The sequence below is a fragment of the Rhipicephalus microplus genome, chromosome 10, assembly GCF_043290135.1.
Source record: "Rhipicephalus microplus isolate Deutch F79 chromosome 10, USDA_Rmic, whole genome shotgun sequence".
Classification (NCBI taxonomy): domain Eukaryota; kingdom Metazoa; phylum Arthropoda; class Arachnida; order Ixodida; family Ixodidae; genus Rhipicephalus; species Rhipicephalus microplus.
Window position 1 is genome coordinate 59,165,780 of NC_134709.1, and position 21,058 is coordinate 59,186,837.

Sequence of the window (21,058 nt, forward strand, 5' to 3'; positions counted from 1 at the left end):
GAACGAAACCACCGCACAAGCAGTGAGACCATGACTTATAAGTAATGGCATTTATGACATACAAACTTTAGTTTTCATTTTATGTCTTGTCACTTATGCTCATCGTACGTTCATGTTATGCCACACCAATTTTGCTATATATCCCATTATTCAAACGGCCAGGAGAGCTAAAAGTCGTAGGTGGCTGGCTAGATAGATAGATAGATAGATAGATAGATAGATAGATAGATAGATAGATAGATAGATAGATAGATAGATAGATAGATAGATAGATAGATAGATAGATAGATAGATAGATAGATAGATAGATAGATAGATAGATAGATAGATAGATAGATAGATAGATAGATAGATAGATAGATAGATAGATAGATAGATAGATAGATAGATAGATAGATAGATAGATAGATAGACGGGTGGGTGGACGGGCGGGTGAACGGACTGATGGACGGACGGACTGATGGACGGACGGATGGACGGACGGATGGAAGGACGGACGGTTGGACGGACGGACGGACGGATGGACGGACGGATGGATGGATGGATGGATGGATGGATGGATGGATGGATGGATGGATGGATGGATGGATGGATGGATGGATGGATGGATGGATGCGGTCAAACATGGCGAGATTTGCTATGACATGCTTCGCATTTAAAAATATTACAACTCATTCACCTTCCATCGAGATGCTTCGCATAACATCGATTGGCAAGGTAAATTGGGCCTGCTGAATTTAGTTTTTTTGCTGTGTTCAGCTTTCTCAGTCAATCTAGTAGCTGAAAACAGATCTTTATATAGCAAACAACTATTTTGCAATCAACGTAACAAACAAAAACAAAAAATACCACTAGGCACGGAAAAAAAAAAAAAACGACGGAAACATTCCCGTGTCTTAGTTTGTAGACTCACCGCCCCTCTTGATGAAATCAAAGGTTCCATTGGGATATAATCCGAAAATGATCAAATCTGAATTTCTCCTGTTAGAAAAGAAGAAAAAAACGCCAGTTATTTCTATTCTAAAAGTCCACTGGAAATCACGCTTTATTTGTCTTCAAGAAATTAGGCTTCAGAGAAAATTACAGTAGCGGACTTCAAATATGTAAATATTTCTGGATTATATGTAGTATGTTAGGTGTTCATATTTTTACATTAGGTGGTCAATGAATTGAGTGAAAATAAAACATGAATTTTGCTTTCGAGTTTTGTGAATGCACAAAACACCGGGCAAATTTCGCCTCGTAGAGATGTTTATTATGGGGGGAATTAATAGCCTCTAAAGTTGACCCAACGCCATATTCACTGCCTTTCGATTGTTTCAGCACTTTGAAATTTAGTTTTTTTAACTGGATTATTGCTACTTGAATAGACTCTGGCTGGGTTGGAGGAGAATAAAAAATTGATGCTTAGTCTCGCAGTTCCCTGCATTTGTCACATTTTAGCATTTTTGTCATGTTAATGGTATCCCGTCAAAGTCGTTTTAACGTGACGGCGTCAAAAAGGTTGTTTCACGAAAATTCCGGTGTCTGTGTCGATGGCGTCGGCAGCGGTGTCGTTATTGTGAGCGAAAAGTCAGCGGCGTACGAGAACAAAAAGCCGAGGTAGGAAAAGGAGAAGGAAAGAAAGGTGAGGAAGTTCAACCAGAAGCGCGTCCGGTTTGATATCCTACGCCAGGGGAACGGGATTAACGGATGAAAAGAGGGGGTTAAAAAGAAGCTAACATATAGGAAAAGCTACACGTGAACTAAACTGCTTCGGGTAAAAATACACTTTATTTTTACGGGAAGTATTTATTTATGGGCCGTCAGTCAGGAATCAGGATCACAGTGAGATGACTCTGCACAGAAAACACAGCACACAAGTCAACCCACACTCAGCCCCCCCCCCCCCCCCCAACAACGTTGTCGCTTTCGTCGATTTTGCGCCATTTCAGGAGTCCTGCCAGAGCGGTATTCCTTTGCCAGTGCCATTAACCCGGCCTATAAAGCATCATCTCGGTACCTGCTATGTCTGAAAGGGTGTTTCATGGTTATAGGTGTTCAGGCGTGATACATCCATTATGGTCAGTACTGGGTGCAGCAGTCTATGAATTGGCTGAGTTTGTAATCAGGGAACCCTTATTAAAGCCCCTAGATGTTGGAAAGTAGCGACGCTCCTTTATCCACGCCGGCACTCTCTCGGCGCGCCGGCAACCTCCTCTTTTTTCACCCCCTCTTTCGCGGAGCCCGCGCATCCCAAGCGCTGAATGGCTGCGGCGGGCGATACCGCCCAGTCAGATGACCCTGACGTCACGAAAAGCGCGCGCAAGCAAACTTCGCGCGCTTTTCGTCAATCACGCACGCCATGAACCCTCCAGGCGCCACGCCTAAAGCCCGCTCTGAACGTGTGTTTTTTTTTTTTTTTGCGTAGAATCGTGAGCTTCGTTTTTCGTGGCAATGCCTGGCTGTTGCGCGTATCAGTGCAGCAGCAGGTCAGAGAAAGGAGTAAGATTATTTTATATCCCCCGAGGAGATAGGAATAGGAATGCCGTGCGCAGAAAGCAGTGGATCCACAACATCGGGAGAAAGGACTTCGCCCCTTCTAAACACGTCGTTCTTTGCGAGGTTAGTGTTACCGATTTCGTTAAATCTCTAGATAAAGTCGTACGAAGATTTTAATGCTCTTTGCATCGCTGGACTCTCCGTTCAGTTTAATAGCGAGCACATAAAAATATGGATATAGCTGGGTCTGAATGAGTCGCTGAGCTTTTTTTGTAATTCTCTGTGCCCTGAGATAGTTTTCTTGTGTTTTAGCGCGTGCGTTAGTTTTCTTAATGTGTGTAATTTCCGCGTTTGATGAGGCAGCTAAGGCTTTCGTCTTAATAAGTCAATTAACAACCGCTCAATGATATCTTGGCAGCAACCGTAAAGTAAATAGCCATACGCACGGAAGCAAAGTTACATATCTGGTATATGTATGTATTATGCGTGTATGCTCATATAAAGAAAGAGCCACGTACGCGCGTTTCGTAATGGCTCTCTTCTGATAAACTTTACATCCTGAATTCTGTGAGGTAATTATAGCGTAACATAGTCTTAGAAGCTTCCATCTGAGCGGTGGGTTTTGCTTTTTTTCTAACAGACTGAGGTAAGTCCCAAAGTTAATGGAATGCAATATCTCGTCGTTTCATCGTGACGGAAGCCAGGCACGCACGGTGACTTCTATGCTTGCTTTTCGCCACCACAACATGAATTTTACAAAGCGACACTGCAGCACTTATCAAGTTCTCGTCTATACAATGTGCTGCCTACATTACATGCGCTTAATACACATCCGCGTTACAGACAGCCGAGGCGGCGACGGAGAGGTAAACCGCTAAGCCGCCAGCTGGTATGCTCATTTTTTCGAAGCGCTTCCGCTCGTATTTATCGAATCGTCTTAAAAAATATGTCTGCCATAATGTTCTGTGGGAAGCCTACTTTCGTCACGGCTCTTTCTTAAGGGACATATTCTCGTATAATGCTTCAAGGAGCCGAATAAACAAGCGCGCGCATTGAATCTAATGCGGCTGCAGCGAGCCAGTGGAGGGTTCAGCGTGCCGTGCGCACCGCGCCGGCCGGGAGAGGGGAGAAATCCGAGAAGAATTGAGGAGGAAAACGCGCGCGCGGAGGAGAGTGTCGCTACTTTCTAGATCTAGGGGCTTTAACCCTTATTGGTGAGAAGTACCACCTGGCGTTGTACTCGGTAGGCCCGACGTATCGTAGTAGGAGCTTTTCACTGAGGCCTGCATGGCGAAATGGGAGTACCAGTAAACCAAGAGAACCCGGAAAAATTCAGCATCCCTGTGTCGAGTATTATTCAGGCACTTTTGTGTAGTCTGGGAGAGTAAAAGTGGATTGCGGGCTACTCTGCGTGCGATGAGAGCTCAGGTATGAGCTCTCATCTTTGGGGTATGAAGTGACGTTCAGTCCAATGGAAGCAAGGTATCGGAAACTATCGGAAGATTACTGCCAAAAAAAAAAAAAAGAAATCACAGCATATTCACAGAGTGAATGATGATGAGTGGGGCGAAGCGTCCGTCAGTTCGTCAGCACTTCTGTCCATCCGTTCGTCCATGCGTCCGCGCGTCTGTCTGTGCGTCCATCCGTCCGTTCGGCTGTGCGTCCGACCATTCATCCACGCGTCCATTCGTCCATCCGTCTGCTTGTCTGTCTGTCCATCCGTGCATTCGTGCATCCGTCCATCTAGTGAACATTCCAAGTAACGCTATCTCGCATCTTTTCATCTCTCTCTCCTTCCCCTGTGGTACATATCCGTCTATCTCTTAAGGCACATACCCACTCTTTCGGGTATGGGCCACCGGTGGTTAGGCACAATGACAACGGGGGGCGCGCAAGCCACGACATTGGGAGCTTCGCCCCTAAAATAACACGGTAAATATCCGGCAGTTTCGTGGCGCGATGAGTTATAGTTAAAGGTGACGAAACGGAGGGTAATGTCCCAATTGGTGTGGTCTTTGGAAACACACATATAAAGCATATCTATTTGTGTGAGCACATTGGTACAAGGTTAGAAGTGCTCATGCTGTGAGGAGTAGCGCCAGGTGACAGTGGGTTGTCGATCACCCGATAGAGAAAGCAGTGACCACGGTCTGTCAGTATATGAAAAGGAGCGCCAAGCCGGCGAACATTTATAGGAGGAAATCAGCAACGTCAGTCACCCAGCTGTTCAGAAACGCTCGAGTGGTCGCGTACTCAGTGACATAACCTGTGGCTACCGTGAACAATTTATTTTCAGTTGTCGAAGTTGGAAAAAAAAGCAAGCAAGCCCAATCCCATTCTATAAAAGGGCTAGGCTCTCATTTTGATAGGCGGAATGTGATCGTCGGGGGGAGTCGTACGTTTCTTTCTTTGCTGGCAGACGTCTCACGCCGCAACGTAGCGGCGAAAGGAACAATAAAGACTTTTCCAGAAATACCGTCGTTGGACATAGTCGTCCATTCGGAACACACATAAACGTCCGGAAGCTGGAGTGTGGTGAAGCACTTGAAAGACGTCCTTGCACAGGTGATGTTGGATGACGAGTAAAAGTAGTGCGCCCTCAAGGTGTAAATTGCGTTTGTACAAAACATTGTCTTATTGTCTTGCAGCGAGAAAATGCTGAGGGAAGGCTCGGAATTGCCGCCTTAAATGCGGTCAATAATGAGGAGTACCGATAGGTCTCGCCGTTGTTAATCCACCCCGTACATAATATCAATGATGGCGAAAATGAGGGCGTAGGCTTCCAGCTGAGCAGAGACGGGTGGTTTAACAAGGGGGCGGAATAAACAGTCAGTATCGCCATGCAACTTTCCACATTTGTAAACCACCATTAATGTATACTCCTGCCGCTGTCGTGACCAGTGGTCGAGTCTTAAGTACGGTTACTCAGTGTTGACAGTCACAACAGTGCATGATTGTCTGTGAAAACTGTGAATATGTGTTTATGCACAAACGGACCAAGTTTAGCGATGGCTGAAACGGGAGCTAGACATTCCCGCGCGATAATAAAATATTTCTTTTTACGACTGTGACAGAAGGCAGCAGGCACATATTGTCCCGCAGCTTGTGATACTCTGTACCAATGCGAATATAGCTCAGGTACAGAGTGTCACAGAGTGTCAGTATAGCTGCAATGCCATAGCCACTTGCACCAGTGCAAAGCTCTGTTCGGCTGGCTGGGTCAAAATGGGTCAAATTTTGCTAGTGGCATAAGAGCGCAAATTATTGAGACAAAGCAATGTTCTTGGTTCGCACCCCAGTAAAAAATTGGCCCCGTATCTGCATGTTAATCTGCAAATGTCATCGAAAGACGATATTCTTGCGTGTGGAGAGAGTGAACAAAACATTTATTTGATGTTCTGCGCAAGAAATCGGTGAATGATATTCTGAAGGCGCTGCGTTAAAGTGCCTCGAGCGTGCAGCGGAGGTGAACGAGCGCATCGAGTCACGTCACACGTGAGACGTGAGCGCTATGTGGCAGTTTTCTTGAAAAACGAAGCGCGTGGCTCTGAGACGAGCGTGCGCGCCCGTCTCAGAGGTGATAAGGTGTTGAACGCAAGGCAGCAGGTAGGTGCCACCGCCGTGTCGTCTTAGCAAAGCGTTGGAAACACTCGCCTTTCGGGCAAGCGGTGCATAGTCAACGCAGCGTGATAATTGCTATGGTCTTTACAGTTGCTTATGTATGCTTTTGCAAGCGAAATACGCGCATATGGAATATATACGTGTTTTTATGGTGCCTCAGATATGCGCAATAATTGCTTTTTAATTGACAATCACACAAGTATGAACGCTGAAGTGTGAGTAACAATGGTGGGCGCTGCGGATAGGGTCGGCCGTTTAGGTTATCTGCTGGTGCCGTTCAGAGTACCTAGTACCGTTAAAAGCGTGTGTCTGCTCTTCCATAGTAGAGCACCTCATACTCTGAATCGTTGAAAACTTTTTCCAAACAAACATTTGGGCGTGCGAGGAAAACGCTTCTTCTCAGGTACGTCTTACTGCTCTCCCATAGTTGAGTACCAAGTACTAAACATCGTTAAACACTTTATAAACACAACAAATAAACAGACAGACAGACCAAACTTTTTGCGTCAAGGTCCTCAAGAAAGACTATCACCTTAAAAGCCACGTCTTTTATAAGATATCCGTGAGGTGTCGAGCTGTATCTGCGAATACGTTGACAAAGTGGCAGGAGTATGAGCAGTTCCTTAGAAACCTGCGGATCTCTTCAGGGGAATGTCGAACGGTGAAGTCAGTAAGAGTGGGTACTTTGCCGGGCTCGGGTGCGACTCTAGTAGACTCTACAAGGGGGCGAAATAGCTTAATTAGACGGTGCCCGAAAGTGCAGTTTTACGAATAGAGCAGGAGGTGATCTCGGCGCAAGACTTCACGAATTACTGACAGATGAGGGCCATGGCTCTGAAAGGTGGGCGAGAAACGATGACATCGTTCAGATAGCAAAGGCAGGTGGACCATTTAAAACCACGTAGAACAGAGTCCATCAGGCGCTCAAAAATCGCGGGAGCGTTGCACAACCCAAAAGGCTTGCCTTTAACATGGTACAGCCTTTCGGGTGTGATGAATCTCTCTTCTCCCGCTCGCGCTCGTGGTCATCTACAGAAATATTCCGGTATTCAAATCGAGGATCGGGCGATGATAAATATTTGGCACCATGGAGGCACTCGAATGGGTCTTTGACTCGAACTAGAGGATAGACGTCATCTTTTTTTGTCGAAAGTCTGCCCCTCGGCATGTTAATTTTTCAAAAACACACATTCAAATTTTGTTTATGTCTGGAGTCTAATAGAGAACAGTGGTGTGGTTCACGAAGCCAGTGATCAAAGTCGGGTGGTTGACCAGGCCTGAGACCTGTTGCACAGAGGTGACGGCGACGACTTATTTGTAGAACAGTGCCGGTCCACAGTGAGTGTGAGGCAGTAACATCTTGAATCGGGGCGTCACAAAACGGGCATGACTTGCCATACGGGCCTCGGTACTTTTGCGCCCAAATTGTGGTCACGGATTGGTTAAGCGCAACCACAACACGAAGCCTCCGCAACGTAACCTCCTCTCAGCGGGTTAAGCACCAGTGAGGTCTGATTCAAACAGAGGTATGAGAGCTCGTGTGGCACGTAGGAGGCTCTTTTTTTTTCTCGAAGCATCTGTCCTTGAGCGTCCTCAGGAAAATGCGGTATCTGGTATGGTGTAATTTGACGGTCGATTGCCAAATCAGCTTTTACAAGGTCCGGCAAAGCGGCCCGTAAGACCCACTTAACACGTATTCGCAAAGATGCAGATGAAGTAAGAACGTGAATAGTGCCGAGAGTGACATAGAGCGATACACTCGTCGCATATCGTGAATAGCTTGCGTCGAGTCCGTACGAATGATAAGCTGAGGCCATCTGCCTGGTTGTAGAAGAGGCAGCAGCGCTGCCAATTCATCACGTATGGCAGCCAGCTCAGCAAGGTGAGCCGGTGGTGCAGGATCCGCAAAATATGAGCAGGTCTGGCTAGCGCCTGGTATTAATGGACATACAAGAGCGGTATCAACGGTGGTGCCACTCACACTGGCATTCGTATGAGCGGCGACAATAGCGGCATCTAGGTTATCTGTACGAAGCAGGCGGGATACTTGGGCATTCGCCTGGCGTGGAACCGGGCTGTAAAGACGACCAAGGGTTTTGTTTTCAGTCAGTTGCATTTTGTTCCACAGGGCAACAGTGGGCATCTCTGAAGGTGTGTGGTGAACTTCTTTGCCCATGTACAGTGCCAATGCAGCAACCGAACACAACGTTGATGGCTTGAGGTTTCGCGCAGAGCGACAATGATGCACTATTTCATCAATTGCGTTTAGTTGGGACTCCTCTTGAAGTACTGTCAGTGGAGTGATGCGTGGCAGTCCAGTTATGGCGTGCATAACTTCTTTGTTGATCGCCTCTAGACGTGCCCACTCTGCCAGCCCGAGGTGACGAAACTGAGCGCGGTAAACGAGCCTTGGCTGCAATATCGCACGGACAAGCAGGCGACCATGTTGGAAGGAGAACTACTAGATTTCTTCGCTATTCTTCGTAAGAGGTGTGTTGATTATTTTTCACGTTCTGGGCTGGGACAAAGAAACGAGAAGGAGGAAGAGCGCGAGCGAGGGACACGGGGACGCTCAAGTGACAGCAGAGCGCTTCCGAACGCAGTTAAATAAACAAGTTTTTTTTGCCTTATACCTGAAAGACGGAGTTGAGTCAGATCGCAGTGTCTGGAACGCCATTGTCTAAACATTGGTGCCGAAGAACCGGGATTGAAAACCAGGACCCTACGGACGGCTACCAGTCAACTGCAGCGGCATGGAGCGACTGAAGTCGAAGCGGACGTCGCGGCGAGCACAGAACACGAGGATTATAAACGGGGCAAGTGAGCTCCTCACTAACGACTCTGCCTCCTATGACCAGCTCAACTCCATATATGAGAGGCTGAAGGCTAATAACGAAGAGCTTAAAAACCTGAACAACGAGATTGAGCCGCATATACCTGACGAGGAGTTCGAGGTCGAATATAACGCTGTCTTACAATACGAGGACATTGCTACGCGCATTCTCGCTGAGATTCTCAGCAAGAAATATCGCATGCTAAGGACATCGACCGGAACTCATGAAACAGTTGCCCAGACAGTCGTAGCACCATCAGACGGAACTGGAGTTAAATTGCCTAAACTGACAATAGCTCCTTTTTTTTGGAGACCTATGCAAGTGGACCGAATTTTGGGAACAATTTTACCAAACTGTTCATAGTAACAATTGCATCACTGCCACAGAGAAGTTCTATTACCTGCGACTGTATCTTAAAGGAGACGCTGCATCAGTAATTGCGGGCCTTCCGACGACAGAAACTTGCTACAGTGACGCCATCAAAATGCTACAGAAGCGATTTGGGGACAAGACGCACCTGGAGCAAGAATATTTTGCCAAGCTACGGATGTTAAGCCCTGTACGTTCAACGACTGACACCAAAGCGCTACGCAGCTTGTACGACCAAGTTCTCCTGAATATCCGAGGCTTAGAGACTTTGGGTGTGCACAAGTCGTCATTCTCGTCAATGCTCTGCGACATCCTACTGCATGCTCTTCCACGGGAGATAGTCGTGCAGTATCATCGATCATGCGCCGTCCAGTTGGCATATGACTCGAGAGCTGAAGCTACACCCGTGGGACTGGACCGTGTGCTCAACTTCCTGTATATCGAGTTGGAAAGCCTGGAGAAGAGTGATTTTAAGGATGCCAAAGGACGAGAACATGGAACACTCCCCGTGGCCAGTCAGTCTACGTACTCTCGGCGTGGAAAACCGACGTCATCTGTGCTTCACAGCAACTCGGTACGAGAAAAAAAGGACAACTGCGTATTCTGCTCGTCCAGCCATCACGGATCGGAAGCCTGCACAGCTGACTTGTCACTGACGCAGAAGAAGGAACTGCTTTCCAACGACAAAAGGTGTTTCCGCTGCACCACCAAAGGACATCGGGCACGGGACTGCAAAAAGAGGATTTCCTGCTCCAGATGCCAAGCTCGACACGCTACAAGCATGTGCGATCCCGATAGGTGTTCGCGGAAGTCAGACTATGCTAACAAGAACCACGAAAAAACTACGACAGTCTGCGCATCGCTTGGAAGAAGACCCGTCAAGGAAGACTCTACCACTTGCGTTTTTCTTCAGACTTTCAGAGCATGGGCCATCAATGACGACACCTGCCGCTACATACGAGGCGTTTTCGATGGTGGCAGTCAGAGGACTTTCGTAACTGAAGATCTGTCCAAGCACCTCAAGCTGAAAAGCGTGGGAGCAACTCGAATAGCCTTCAATACTTTAGCAAATACATCGGACCAAGAGGCTAAGAGGCGTCGCATAGTAGAACTACGACAGCGAAGCCAGTTTTCCGACGCGGAAATAGTCTTAACTGCAATAGAGATCCCAAGCATCTGCCAACACATCGCAGAGACTGCAATGGACGTAGCATTTGTTGCGTCTTTCAAGAAGCTGGGAAACGATGTTGCCGATGAGCTCCAACATCCATCTATCATAACTAAGAGTGGCATCGGCGTACTTATCGGGTCCGATCAGATGTGGAAAGTGTTGACCGGCGAAGTTTCACGGTGCGAAGGCAACGAATCATTGATCGCACTGAACTCCAAGCTTGGATGGACCTTCCAGGGAAGCACATCGCACTTGGTGTCCCACCCAACTACTTCACAAATGATAGTGTGCGTGCTAAAAGCCCAAGCTACTGATTCCGACGAGATATTGCGCTCCTTTTGGGAACTTGAAAACATAGGAATTACGGACACGATAAACAAGCCACCTGAAATGAGCAACACCATGAGGCATTTTGAGCAAACGATTAGTTTTATAAACGGAAGATATGAAGTTACCCTCCCTTGGAAGGATAATTTCGAGCTTGCAAACAACAGGCAAGTAGCCGTTACTCGACTGGACAAGCTTGTCAACCGTCTCAACTCCAGAAAAGGACTGCTCGAAACGTATGATCGTACCATAAGGGAGTACTTGAGGGCAGGACACGCCGAAGTAGTCAGTGACGTACCTGCAGAGGTGACGAAATTATATTACATGCCGCACAAGGAAGTCATGCGTGAACAAACACTGACGACGAAAATGAGAGTGGTGTTTGACGCTTTGTCACATGCCAAAGGATGCAAGTCCCTTAATGACTGCCTTCAAAAGGGTGACAACTTATACCAAGACCTCGTGCAAATTCTGCTACGCTTCAGAACGCACCCGGTGGCAGTTATCGCTGACATAGAAAAGGCATTCCTTCAGATTGCGATTCGGGAGGACGACAGAGACGCTTTCCGCTTTCTCTGGTTTGCAGAAGGAGATTTATCCAAGGACAAGCTGCAAGAGTGGAGGATGACACGAGTGCCTTTTGGAGCTACATGTAGTCCATTTTTGCTCACAGCTACTATTCTCTACCACGTGAAAAGAGCGCCGGCTGTCATGGCACAAACAACGCAAACTCTTGCCGAGTCATTTTACGTGGATGACTTAGTCACCTGTGCCGACAAGAAGAGGAAGCCGCTAAACTGTGCCGAGAAGCGCGCACAATAATGAAATCGGCCTGCATGACATTGCGAAAATGGACAACAAATTCAGCAAATTTGATGCGCACGCTTGAAAATCAAGTGGAATCTACTAGTCATGAGATGGTCGTTCTTCACGAAACGTCAGTCAAGGTCCTGGGTTTGGTTTGGAATCCTGCAAAGGATGAATTCAACTTTTCGGTTGAAAATCTACTCCGGTTTTTGACAGCACAGACGGGTACAAAACGGTTTGTCTTGCAGTCAGCATCAAGAATATTTGACCCGTTGGGATTTGTAGGACCATATACTATTGCCATACGAATATTGTTTCAGAAACTGTGGATACGAGGAATTGGCTGGGATGAAGTCCTACCCAATGACCTGCAAAAAGAATGGAATGATTGGGTCATCCAGCTGCCGCAACTGCAAGACGTCGTCATTCCTCGCTATCTGGGCGGTGGAGCAAGGAAGACCAATGTGCTTCAAGTACATGTTTTCTGCGATGCCAGTCCAGCGGCATACGGAACAGCGATATACGTCGTATCAAGTCTTGAGGAGCCGATACTGTTGATTGCGAAGTCCCGTGTAGCACCCATTAAGGAGACAACGCTGCCGCGATTGGAGCTGCTGGCTGCCTTCATCGGCTCAAGAATGTTGGCATACGTGAAAAGGGCTTTGAGGAATGTTCAAGTTGACTACACGATGTGGACAGATTCCGCCATTGTGTTGTCATGAATAAAAGGTGACGTAAAAAAGTGGAAACAGTTCATAGCCATCAGAGTCAATGAAATTAGGTGCACTACAGATCCATCAAAGTGGAGATACTGTCCTGGAACGGACAACCCGGCTGACCTACTCACACGTGGCGCGACGCTTGAAAGACTGCTGTGCAGCTCAAAATGGTGGCATGGTCCCGAGTGGCTAACTAAACCGATGTCTGAATGGCCCAAACAGTTCTGTGAACTAAACATAGCGGAAGCCACCCAAGGTGAAGTTACAACAGTCCACGTCGCACTAATGACACGCTTCTCAGTTCCGATAATTGATATTCAACGGTACAGCAGGCTTCAACAGCTACTCAGAGTCACTGCGTGGATTTTCAGATTTACTGACCGATGCAGAAAAAGAAGTAATCATACAGGACATCTCGTGGCAACAGAAATCCTGAACGCTGAACAGTATTGGATAAGATGTACACAAGAGCAAGGCTTTCTTGAAGAACTCACCACTTTGACCAACGGCCAACCAGTCGAGTCTACATCTCGAATCGCTGAACTACGCCCTTACATAGACAAAGACGGAATTCTTCGGGTTGGAGGCCGTTTATCCCTCATGCATTCCACACAAGATGTCAAGCACCCAATCAAAATGCCGTCAAGCCACCACTTTTCGACACTTTTGGCAAACAAAGCCCATCTTCAAGTCTTACATGGAGGAGTTAGAGATACACTTACGCAGCTTCGGGAACGCTACTGGATTTGTCGAGCTCGCTCTTTGGTAAAAAGAGTGCTGCATGGCTGCAATATATGCAAGCGTTTCAGTGCGGGCCCAGGAACTGCTGAGACTGCTCCGTTAACAAGTCATCGAGTGACACCAACGAACCCGTTCGAAGTTGTAGGAGTCGACTTCGCGGGCCCTCTGTATGCACGCACGGAGAAAGGGGACACGAAGTGCTACGTTGCACTTTTTACGTGCGCCGTATCTAGAGCCGTGCATCTCGAGCTTGTGTCGGAAATGACATCCGAGGCTTTCCTGCTGTGCCTACGACGATTTGCAGCTCGGAGAGGATTACCTAGGGTGATCTATTCTGACAACGCACGAAGATTTCACAAGACATCGGCAGACATAAAGCGGCTAAACCGAATGTTCTCTGAAGAGCACGTCGCTGGTCACCTCAGCACCAACGGCATTTCGTGGAAGTTTACAGCACCAAATGCTCCTTGGTCGGGTGGATGGTGGGAGCGCCTTGTACGATCAGTGAAGCTTCCGCTGCGAAAAATTATCGGCAAAGCTCGTCTGAACTACGAAGAAATATCGACAGTTCTGGCGGAGGTCGTAGCAGTCGTAAACTCTAGGCCTCTGACTTTCATCGAGACAGATGCAGGAGAACCTTGCACTTTGACGCCAGCCGAACTTCTCCTTGAACGAAGATTGACTTCCATACCGTATGCGACCGCTGACGAAGTCAACAGTAATTCCAAACGACCAGACGCCATACGCAAACACAACTACAGGAAGCTGCTGGTTGAAAGTTTTTGGAAGCGTTGGCAAAAAGAATACCTGTTGCAATTACGATCTGCACACTTTGCCGACACGCAATCAAATACAGCATTGAAGCAAGGGGACATCGTTCTCGTGCATGCGGACAACACGCCACGCCAGCTATGGAAGCTTGCAAGGGTCACAGAAGTGTACCGCAGTGCAGACGGTCTCATTCGTTCTTGCAAGATCAAGTTGCAAGGCGGTCACCTTGCGATCAGGCCGATACAAAGACTGTATCCACTTGAACTATGTGTTTAACTTTGCGAGGCCGGGAATGTTGATTATTTTTCACGTTCTGGGCTGGGACAAAAATACGAGAAAGAAGAAGAGCGCGAGCGAGGGACGCGGGGACGCTCAAGTGACAGCAGAGCGCTTCCGAACGCAGTTAAATAAACAAGTTTTTTTTGCCTTATACCCTAAAGACGGAGTTGAGTCTGATCGCAGTGTCTGGAACGCCATCGTCTACACAAGGTGTATTGTTTCTGACGCCTGCTGCTTGGCACTCTTGACCCAAGGTTCTGCAGATCCGGTGGCGTGAATTTTCAGGCCAAGTACTCGGAGATCTGAGGCTTCGAGTAGTGTCTGCTGATCCATAATTAACTGCAGAGGCCGGACTTCCAGTTTACGAAGTCCATACTTGTTCGCAATCGACGTAAACTTCGTTTTTTAGGAGATTTCGAGATCAATCAGGGTGCACCAGTTGTGGGTTATGTTGAGTGCCTCTTGCAATGATTGTTCTTGACAGCTGATTTCTGTGTGCACAGTCCAAACAGTGGTGTCGTCTGCATACATTATGTATTTTACATGGCGTATTACTGCCAGCTTCCATGCCAGTGGGAGAAGGCCCACGTTAAAAAGATCTCCATCTTCGTGATTCGATTGAGATGAAGATAATCCACGCAAAAGTACCAGCATTTGTCCTTTTTTTATCACCATAGGCAATGCCCAATGATTGTATGGATGCTGTATGATGTATTTCTTGAGTAATTTCTCCACCCCTTTTTCAATAACCTGGCATTCGGCATGCGCCTCACGGTAAGAGCGTTTGCAAAGAAGGCTGGCGTCAGCGGTGACGATACGCAGGGCTATGATGCATGTGAGGCCCAGTGGACAATCGTTGATGTTAAAATATCAATGTAAGAACATAGAGCACTGCGTAGCACTTCAACTTAGGAATGTAGGAGGTCACAAGACATCCATTTGTCCAAGAATGTCTTATTCCATGTGGCTACGACATGACCTACTCATGTCGTCAAAAAGCGTACGTAGTAAACCTACTGGCTGCCGTCCTTGCAACGAATCTCATTGCAAAGTCTGCCAGCATTTATCGCTAACAGCACCACATCTAACTTCAGCGTGAAAATAAATGGTGACTATAACTGCGGCACGCGTAATGTAGTTTACCTCCTGGAATGCTTGATCTGTGGAATGCAGTACTTAGGCGAAACCGAAACAGCCTTCCGATATCGGTTTAACAATCACAAGGCTCATATCTTTTCACTTCCTCACCTTCCAATATCAAAGCATGCTAACGCAATGGGCCACTCATTTGAAAACATTAGAGCCACGATTCTGGAGTCTGGCTTCCGAACGCATCAAGACAGAGAATTGCGCGAATAATTTCTCATCTTTAAGTTCTATACAATCGCAGTGGTTTAAATGAGAGTACGGGAAAACTCAGCGTCTTGCATCGGTGACTGCTGCAGATGTTATTGCTTGTACCAGCTGTAAGCCTTGTACACGTGTCGTGACTTGTGATTTGATTTCTTCTAAGTAGGTTGTGATACGGGGCCCCCATATATCATGTCTGATTGTTGTACTTGTTTTTATGATATTTGCACTCACGTGATTATTCCAAGCGAAACGTATGCGCTTATATTCTGTTGCACCACTGTTACATCTGTTATTCTGACGAAGGCCGGTCCCACGGCCGAAACGTAAAGAAACCTTTCTGTTTTTCGACGTGTGTCTTCTTTTTATTCATACTATTTACCGGCGTCCAAGAATTTATTCCCTGCTTTTATATATATATATATATATATATATATATATATATATATATATATATATATATATATATATATATATATATATATATCTTTTAACTTTTTTTCTACATTTAAAATACAATTCGGCCTAATAACTTCCCCTATACTTTCTTTGGCATTACTGTCAGATCTCCGTAATATTGTGTCAAGACACCTAGAACGAGCCCTTATATATACACTTCTTTCCCTTATTCATTAACGAGGGTCTCGTACTGGCAGACTTGGTGCCTAAGGTTGTATACGAGGAACTATTGGTCAGCTGCCAGCTCGTAATAAGTTCACGTGCTACGTAACGCCACACAGGCTCATAAAAAGTGTGCCACGCTCACCGCCATGGGTATACTGGTGTCGCTGACTGACACTCCCACGTTGAAATTCGCATATATACCCAATGAAGTGGCTTGGAGGATAGCCACCGTGGTAGCTCAGTGGTAGGGCATCGAACACGTTATTTGAAGTTCGAAGGTTGGGTTCCTGCCTGTGGCAAGTTATCTTTTCACCCACTTTTCTTTCTTCCTATTTACATTACAATTTGGTCTAATTTCTTTCCCTATACTTTTCTTGGCTTTACTGTCTATTAGATCTCTTTAATAATGTGTCAAAATATGTAAAATGAGTACCTAATTATACAATTATTTCCCTTAAATATATATATGTATATTTATATATATATATATATATATATATATATATATATATATATATATATATAGAGAGAGAGAGAGAGAGAGAGAGAGCCTGTGTACAAACGATGACGATGATGATGACACAGAGAGGCGATGAGGACAAGAGAAGCGGATGATAGTGATCATGATCATGCAGGTTGGAGGACGATGTAAATGACAAGCTCCCACATTAATCCCCCACTTGGAAGCGGAAAGTGGACATCCTGCTCAACGTAATTCAAAGTGACGAGGAACGTCACGTGAAAGGTTTCATGCGAGAATCGCGGACAGTCTCGGTGCTGGTGTAACGGCGGTTTGTTGGGGCGACAAGTGGTGTCACACGATAATTGACCGGCGAAGTCAGTTCCAAAAATTCGTACGGCCTGATGAAGCGTGGTTGGAATTTGTCACAGATACCAGGAGTGTGCATAGGCGTTAAAAGGAGCACCTCGTCACCAGGTCGGAAAGATAAAACATGATGGGATGCGTCAGAAATGATCTTTCGTTAGTGCTGTTTAACTTCAGTATTGATTCGAGCGTGAGGGCGAGACTGGACCAGGCGAGAAATGTATTCTTCGCTAGAAGACTGACATGAATTATCATGACATGAGACGTCGAGAATTGTAGTAGGGGGACGTCCGTACACGAGGTAAAACGGTGAGTAGCCAGTTTTTTGCTGAGCGGCGGTGTTGTAGGCGAAGGTGAGGAATGGTAGAAAAGAATCCCACTTTTTTGCGTCGGGTTGGACGTAAATGGCTGCCATGTCAGCAATGGTTCGATGAAATCTTTCTGTGAGACCGTTGGTCTGAGGGTGGTAGCTTGAAGCTGTCTTGTGAGTAGTTGCGGAAGCGCGCAGTACTTCATTTACCATTTGTAGAAGCAACACTTTGCCATGTGCACTAAGCAGTACACGAGGAGCCCCATGGTACAGGTTTATGGCGTGAAGAATAAAGTCAGCAGCTTTCGCAACTGAGCATGTAATGACAGAGGACGTCTCAGCGCAGCGTGTCAGGTGGTCCACAGCGGTCCCTACCTATCGTTTGCCAGCTGAGGTGACGGGGACAGGCCCGTAAAGGTCAATACCTACAACCTCGAATGGCACTGAAAGACACGGAATTGGCTGTAGCGGTCTAGCAGGTGCAGATGTCAGGAGTTTACGACACCGGCATGGGGAGCAGGAACCGACGTACCACGCTACGCTAGAAGAAAGGCCAGGCCAGTAATAACAACATCGAATGCATTCAAGAGTTTTTTTTTGAAAACCAAGATTGCCAGCAGTCAAGTCATCGTGAAAAGCTTCGAGCCCCTGAAGGTGAAGAGAGTGTGGCAGCACAGGAACCCAGCGCTGACCATCAGGTTGGTAAATGTGGCGGTAGAGATCCCCATTTTCCAGCCTAAAGTGCAGGAGTTGACGATTAAGTCGCGCGTTAGGTGGACGAGAAACTCCCCAAAGGAGGTCCATATTGCGTTTGCAGTATGAATCGGACTATTGGCGTGAGCTAAATGTTGGCCCGTTGACGAAAAACGGTTGTCCTATTGAGGCGAGCGTATGAACTACGGTAGATGTGGTGGTTGAGCTCTCGCCAACGCTGATATGGGGAGTAGGAAGCGGACAACGAGGTAAAGCATCGACGTTTTGATGTTTTCTGCTAGACTTTTAAAGAAAGTCAAAATCTTACTCCTGCAAGCGTAGTATCCACCAACCCAATCGTCCGGAGAAGTTATTCAGTGTAGACAGCCAGCATACGGCGTGGTGGTCCGTAACGATTGCGAAGTGACGGCCGTGGAGATAGGGATGGAACGACCGCACCGACCAAACTACAGCCAAACACTCTTGCTCAGCTATCGTGTAGCTGTTCTTGGCAATGTTGAGCACGCGGCTGACATATGCAACAACTTTCTTTGGGGAAGACTTGCCGCGTTGTAGAAGAACGGCTCCTATACCATGGCTGCAAGAATCGGTATGGAGAATAGTTGGTGCGGCTTCGTCAAAATGGCAAAAAAACAGGTTTAGATGTGAAGGCACCCTTTAAAAGGTCAAATGCTGTTTGACATTATTGAGACCAGAGAAATGGTACGTTGGAAGCAAGTAGCTGGTGTTATGAAGCAGCTATGGAGGCGAAGTTCTGAATAAGCCGGCGAAAATAGGAAGCGAGGCCAAGGAAACAGTGCACCTCCTTCGGTATTCCAGGACGCGAAAAGTGAAGGACCGCAGCAATCTTTTCAGGGTCCGGCCGAACTCAATCTTTGCTAACGGCGTGTACTAAGTGATAGATTTGCTATCGAAAAAGCATTTTTTAGTGTTTACTTGGAGACCGGTTCCAGGAAGGCACGTCAGAACTTGATCCAATCGCTCTAGGTGCTGAGGAAACGTTGACGACAAGATAACAATGTCGTCTAGGTAGCAAAGGCAAGTTTTCCATTTCAGGCCACGCAGCACGGTGTCTATCATGCACTCAAAAGTCGCGGGCATGTTGCAAAGTCCGAAGGGCATCTTGTTGAATTCGTATATCCTATCGGGGGTTTCGAACGCTGTTTTCTTCTTATCGCCTTCATGCATGGGAATCTGCCAGTATCCAGAACGCAAGTCGAGGCTTGAAAAGAATTCCGCGCCTTGTAGGGAGTCAAGGGCGACGTCAATTCGCTGCATGGGGTACATGTCCTTGCGTGTGCTCCTATTGAGCGCGCGCTAGTCCACGCAAAAATGCACAGAGCCATCCTTTTTACGAACCGAAACAACAAGAAACGACCAAGGGCTAGATGTTGAATGGATGACTCCTCGTTTAAGCATATCGGCAACGTTTTTTTCCGTAACTTTTCTCTCAACTAGAGATATGTTGTAGGATCCGCGGTGTACGTACAATAGATGTTCCAACTATTTTGATTCGATGTGCTGTAGTAGTAGTGCGGCCCAGGGTATACGAGCGAAAATCAAATGAATTTGAATGTTTATGTAACAATGCCAGCAGCTGCTGCGTCTGTGAGTTGTCGTCACTACTGATGGTGGTGGTAAAGGCGGAGGAAGAAGCATGCTCCGTGAGTGAAGGGTCTTTGAATGCGTTGGCCTGAAGTGGTGTGACAAATGCAGGCTTGTATTCGGCAACAAAGGCCACAGTGGTGCTCTGTGGCAGTAGGATCTTCTCCGGTGTAGAGTATGAGGCCGTGACGAGTGCAGAGTCATTGCGAAAACAAACTACACCGGACGGAAGAACTATGCATTCACGAACGCAAAGTCGGGATGGGGAGATTATTACATCGCCGTGGTAGATGTCGTTGGACGTAATGCTGACAATTTGCTCTTGTAGTGGTGGCAATTCGATATCTTTTGCAGCGACCTGACGAAGCGGCTTCTGATTGTCATCGTCAATCATGCAGTCGGTGTCAGTGAAGTGAACGACGCGTGGTCCACAGCAAATAGCCGTGGATGCAGATGATAGGAAATGCTGCTCTAAAATGAGTTGGTAAGGTCAGTGGGACAGGACAGCAAACTGGACTTGATGGTGGATGCCGTCAATGGAAGCACGTACAGGACAAAACGCGGATGGACGAATGATGTTCCCCTGTGCAGCAACTAACCTGGGACTATCGTAAGGCGTCATTACTTTCTTTAGATGCTCACACAGGTCAGCACGTATAACAGACAATGTTGCACCAATGTTCACCAAAGCATCGACACGCACACTTTCCACTTACACAGACACCATGTTACACGGGCCTGATGGAGGAATTTCAGTTCTAATTTCGAATGCAGTCTTTCCTCCACAAACTGCATTATTTAGTTTTCCGAATGACTACTAGAGGAGAATGAGGCGGGCCGAAGCGGAGAAGAGGAACGGCGGAAGAGCGAAGGCGAGCAGCGTCTCGTGTTTCGGCTGTTCCGCGGTGCAATTGATGCTGGTGATAGAGACCGGTGCGCAGGAGACTAATAACGCTGACCTTGATAAGAGGCCCCAGTGTACCAATCCTGTTTACGCACGTCGTAATGCCGACGCTACTCTTGCTGGTGCTTTCGGTAGGAACGAGATATCAATCAATCAATCAATCAATGAAGCTTTATTTTCATAAATAGATATATGCAATTACAGGGATTATTTGGACCGATAGCCTAAAGTGGCTAGTGGACGGTCCAATACAATGTGCAACATAAAAAAGTGTACAGGTCAGCTCTGAGGTAACAACATAAAAAAAACAATCATGTGATACAGATAACACAGTAATACATTTTTTCTTGCAGATATGCATACTTATTAGCTTGCAGCTAGTTTCTATACATAGGCACTTATTAAAAAAATACAATGAAAATCGAATCACACACACATGCTTACATGTCTTGACTCCACAGAAAAAATGATTTACATGCCATGCTGAAATTACGTGCCGTTTTAATCTCTAGGGGGACCGTGTTCCATATTTTTGTTCCACTAAACTGTATCAGTCTTTCTCCGTAAACATTAAAACATTTGGGCAGATTGAAATTACCATTCGA

The 21,058-nt window shown here is 46.7% G+C and overlaps 1 protein-coding gene across 2 annotated transcripts in view; it reads right to left on the reverse strand.

Moving 5' to 3' along the window:
• LOC119181672 (uncharacterized) overlaps window positions 1-21,058 on the reverse strand; it is a 62,978-nt gene that overhangs the window by 14,769 nt on the left and 27,151 nt on the right. For both annotated transcript variants that reach the window (XM_075874776.1, XM_037432916.2), the window contains one exon: window positions 914-981. In XM_075874776.1, the coding sequence (XP_075730891.1) occupies window positions 914-981 (68 nt within the window). The remainder of the gene's footprint in view (window positions 1-913; window positions 982-21,058) is intronic.